The sequence below is a fragment of the Leuresthes tenuis genome, unplaced genomic scaffold (genome assembly GCF_036924035.1).
Source record: "Leuresthes tenuis unplaced genomic scaffold, fLeuTen1.0.hap1 SCAF_17, whole genome shotgun sequence".
In the NCBI taxonomy this organism is placed as follows: domain Eukaryota; kingdom Metazoa; phylum Chordata; class Actinopteri; order Atheriniformes; family Atherinopsidae; genus Leuresthes; species Leuresthes tenuis.
Genome location: NW_027325371.1, coordinates 17,566,086 through 17,570,625, shown reverse-complemented (window position 1 = coordinate 17,570,625; position 4,540 = coordinate 17,566,086). Strand labels below are relative to the sequence as shown.

The 4,540-nt window shown below is 42.1% G+C and overlaps 1 protein-coding gene across 1 annotated transcript; it reads left to right on the top strand.

The window, feature by feature from the left end:
- hapstr1a (HUWE1 associated protein modifying stress responses a) lies at positions 1–4,540 on the top strand. Its single transcript, XM_072368154.1, has 5 exons — positions 1–415; positions 1,450–1,530; positions 2,266–2,333; positions 2,558–2,768; positions 4,185–4,540. Exons 1-5 carry the CDS (start codon positions 220–222, stop codon positions 4,493–4,495), a joined length of 867 nt encoding a protein of 288 aa, XP_072224255.1. The 5' UTR covers positions 1–219; the 3' UTR covers positions 4,496–4,540.

Here is a 4,540-nt window from a genome sequence, read left to right as displayed (position 1 = left end):
TCTGACTTCTATATATCCCGACGTCGGCAACTAGAAAAAATAGTTAGCTAGGCTTATCTTCTCAGATGGCAAGGGGAGGTCGCTGCGCAACATAATAGAACAAAATAGAAACATTTACAGCAGTATTAATGTCTTTTCTAGTATAATTATTCAAACGGTGTCCAAATATTTCCCTTTCAAAGATTAAAAGCAATTTCCCCTCGAGTTTTGGGGCATTAAATGGAGGAGAAGAAGGAAGACGGAGACCCGGAGATACAGGAACACGGACCCGAGCACTGGTTCTCAAAATGGGAGCGGCAGTGTTTGGCCGAAGCGGAGCAGAGAGAGCTGAGCGAGGAGGAGGCCGACAACGATCAGGACAAACTGTGGCATCTCTTCCAGAACTCCGCCACTGCCGTGGCACAGTTATACAAAGGTTAAAGGCTATACTCTGTGCTGACTTGTTCGTGTAATGACACACTTTGTCATCCTGTTATTGGCTTATTTGTTACCAGTCTGGCTACGTATCTATAGTTACTGTGAATTACTGTTAGCATCGGTATTGGTTGAATGCTAGCTAGCTTGTTAGCCAACTCGCCAGCCGCCGGTGCTGGGAATATAGCGTTTACAGGTGACTTTTTTCAATGCTATGCTAACCAGTGAAAAAATTGAGTTCTGACTTAAGATACGATGTTTTACTCTTATCTTGGCGACTGACTAAAAATAGTTAGACTCATTACAACAAATAAGTTGCTGTCAAAAACTATAGCTTACCAACTAAAGTATCTACGGTAAGTTGGACTGTGGCTAACCTAACGTTAGCCATGCTAGTTACAAAATGGCGATAGTAACAACAATCGTATCTACGCGACATTCCCAGCTGATAGGCTCTTGTATGCTGTCAGTGTAAACGTTTGTTATACAAGTAGCAACTAGCTGTTGAAGTGCCCTCTAAAGATATAATAGATATGGGAAATAAGTATACAGCTGCTTTTTAACGCTTGACTCGATGCTGAGTGAGAAGTGGGTTTTAGCAAGCGTTATAATCACAAAATGGCGAGGATAATTTTTGGTTCGCCGTGGAATTACGGTTGTTTCTGCCGTCTGTTTTAGTCTTTAGTTATGATATATTCCCATCCAGACGAACAGAGTCTGACTTGTCAGACTGTTATTTATATTTTACATTGCTGTCCAACTTAACTGCTGAGAGGGCAGTTAAGTTGGGTGCTTTCTTAGTAAACAGTCTGCCAAGCTGGCTATCTAGCGCATGCTGACAGCTATTTTTATGCCAAACCCCCATCTATGCAATTGTAGATGCGAGACAAAATGGCGTTACAAAATTAACTCCACTTTCACCCCTCGCTGTCCTTTGGTCACATTAGTTTTCTTATCAATAACGTGCTTGACATAAGATCTCAAGAGTTATGTAATGAATAGTGACTGAACACATTTTTCCTTTCTGTGCAACAGACAGGGCATGCCATCAGCAGGGCCTGTCCTTGTGGGTGCCATTTCAGAATGCTGCTACAGCAGTAACCAACCTTTACAAAGGTAACTATCTACATCACTTCCCTCTGCCCCTGTGTTTTCAAGTAGGATGTATTGATCTGTCACCCACTACAACTAAAAAGTTATTTGTGCTACTTACCAAATATGTAAACGCTGGATGTCATTTTTATTGACGGGGCCCATCTAGTGGTAAACAGATCTGGTCATTATCACTCTTGACTGTATACTGATCAGAGCTAAAAGGTTTCCTGTCCCAGTTTACATGCACAGGAGAGGAATGAAGTTATTGAATGAAGTATATCTGACGCTGTGGGGGAAAAAGGTCCAATTTTCTCTGTTGGAGGTCATCATACATGTAAATATAGCTGAATACACTGTACTTACTGTGTCTTTAATGTATTCAGATGGTAATATTGTCTTATGATGCTGTGGTTTTAAAGTTGAAAGTAGTGGAGCAGAAATACTTAAACTGACCACAGGTTGACATTTAGTCTTAATGGATGGCTTTGCAGTTACAGTTTTAGTTTATCTCTGTTTAAATAAAGTGAAAGATAAATGTGAGCAGCTTAATTTGGAAATTGGTTGTGTTACTATAAACGAGAACTTGACTGATTTTACAAAAGGTGTGCAGAACTGAGTGCAGAGCATCTAGGCCCATATTGGTCTAATTGAGTGAATACTTGCAGAGGGATCCAAGCTGCCATCATTAGCTGTCTGACTTTGGAATACATGGCAGCGAACAATGTTCATTATTTTTGTTGCCCTTCCATATCTCAGAGAGTGCAGAGGCCCATCAGAGAAGTTTTGATCGGGGTATCCAGATAGGTCACCAACGTCGTAACAAGGTAGGTTTCATTACTTTACTTTGTTTCTATTGTCAGGAACCTCAGTTCTCTTGTATCTGGACAAGTTGTTGCAGCTACCATACATATTTATTTGCAGTGCAGGACTCTGGTGCTTACAGATTAGATTAGGTTCTATTGAGGTGATGAAAGGTACCAAATAATTAATTTCATAAAATGATAAATTTACCAACTAACGGCTAGATTGCACTCACATTTTATTGTAGGACATGTTGGCCTGGGTGAAAAAGCGTAGAAGAACCATCCGCAGGGAGGACCTTATCAGCTTCCTTTGTGGTAAAGCACCGCCACACAGAAGCAGTAGGACCAGCTCTCGGTTGGCCATGGTGGCCCCCAGCCGGGCTAACTCACCAGCTGAAACTGGCTCATCTGTGGAAGCAGACCTCCAGCCTTTCAGAGAGGCCATAGCACTGCATGGTAAGGAAAGTTAAATTAGACTGGCTCACAGCTTAGATACTGCTTTTTTTTTTTTCCTTCTTTATACGTGGTTGTTGCATAACATGGTTCTATGATCTGAATCGTACATATAAAAACACAGTATCTTGGTTTGTGATAAAGAGATTCTGCGTGTGTTCGTGACAGCATGATTGTCCTTTAATAACCCAACTCTGCAACATGTGGCATAAAGATAAGTGTATGTTTTGCTTGTGTGCTCATTGGCCAATAGCGAAAGGCGGCCTCAGCTTCACACTTTGTGAATGTGAGAGAGCACATAAGAAGCCGTGTTGTTTTTATCTACTGAAGATGTTTTGTTTTAGCTTTCTTATTTTAGATATGCAGATGCATATTAGTTAGTGATATCACCGTGTGTTGGTTTTTCTGTTGCACTCAAGATGAATAAATAAGTACAGTACTTTATGTGGAGGGGTGCACATGTTGAAGGGGCCAGTTAAGGGTGTACCTGAGGTGAAGGCTGGATGGGGTTAGGTTTTTAATGGATTAGGTTACAGAAATTCAAGTTAAGTCTCTGCTTCAGTGCGTCTCATACCTCAGTCATTTAATACACTTCGTGTTTCACAAGTAATGTTTGTATAAAGGGACTAAAATATGTTTACTTGTACGTTGTAAACATGTAAAACATGCTGTACACAAACTTGATAACATTATGTATTTTTAGCTAATCTGGGGCACAGATGGTTTGCTGGATATTTGATATTTACGGCGCTGATATTTATCATAAAAAGGTTTTATCGGGTGGCTCTAAAATGAGAGTGATGTGTTGGGTCTGCAGTACTGGCTAAAATAAAAAGGGGCTGCTTGATTAGTGTATGGCAGTTTGAGTTTTTATTTTTCCCCTGGAGCTCTTTGCGAGTTGTTTTCAGTATCTTATAAAGAACTTTGCAGGCCCTCAGTTTTGCTACTGTCGCTGTCCTACGGTGAAGTTCTATTTACGGTCCTGTTTACACACCGTCCTTCCCCATCACGAGAGACTCACCTTGACACACATTTTAACAGCACAAACTTGTCACAGCTCAAGACGAGGGACCTGCCCTTTTTAGCTTTTAAATGAGTTCTTCAGGGGATACCTTAAGCTCAAACTTGGCTGCGGCAATGCTTTTTTACTTCTTCTTTTTTCCCCTCTATTCAGACTGTCTGAGAAGAGCCACATTTGATTTTTCAGCCTTTCATGTTAATGCCACTTTATGAAAGATTTCTGTCAGTCCTCTGAAAATGCTGAATGCAATGAATCGACTATAGATTAACTGCTACTAATGACCCAATCATGTATTCACAACTAGTTAATCAAAGGCAATTTTTAAATGCAGCTTTTTCTTGCTTATCTTTGTTATTTCTCCGCCGTGATGTCTTCTGCGTCTCCACATCCTTCCACAGGTCTGAGTGGGGCCATGGCGAGTATCAGCGTGCGTTCCGGTGCTCCGGGTTCTCCCACACATGTGAGCGGGAGCAGCAGTAACGCAGGCGGTGCAAGTGGAGGTGGTTCTTCTGGCTCTGGGCCAGTGTGCCGCAGCAGGCGCAATGGGCTCCAAGATGTCGACCTGAACACTTTTATCTCAGAGGAGATGGCACTGCATCTGGACTCTACAGGCTCCGGCTCCACGGGAGGGGCCAGGAAACGAAACTCCACCCAGTGTAGTGATGTCATCACAGACTCTCCTACGCATAAACGTAACAGGATGATCTGATGTGCTGTCTGCCTATGTGTGAGGGGTGGGGTGGGATGGGGTGGG

What these genes read in the sequence shown, in the direction of transcription:
- hapstr1a (XM_072368154.1), top strand. Translation starts at nt 220, where the DNA reads ATGGAGGAGAAGAAGGAAGACGGAGACCCGGAGATACAGGAACACGGA. An exon ending in GTCACCAACGTCGTAACAAG is followed by an intron (nt 2,334 to 2,557) that starts GTAGGTTTCATT and finishes ATTTTATTGTAG; the next exon opens with GACATGTTGGCCTGGGTGAA. An exon ending in AGAGGCCATAGCACTGCATG is followed by an intron (nt 2,769 to 4,184) that starts GTAAGGAAAGTT and finishes ATCCTTCCACAG; the next exon opens with GTCTGAGTGGGGCCATGGCG.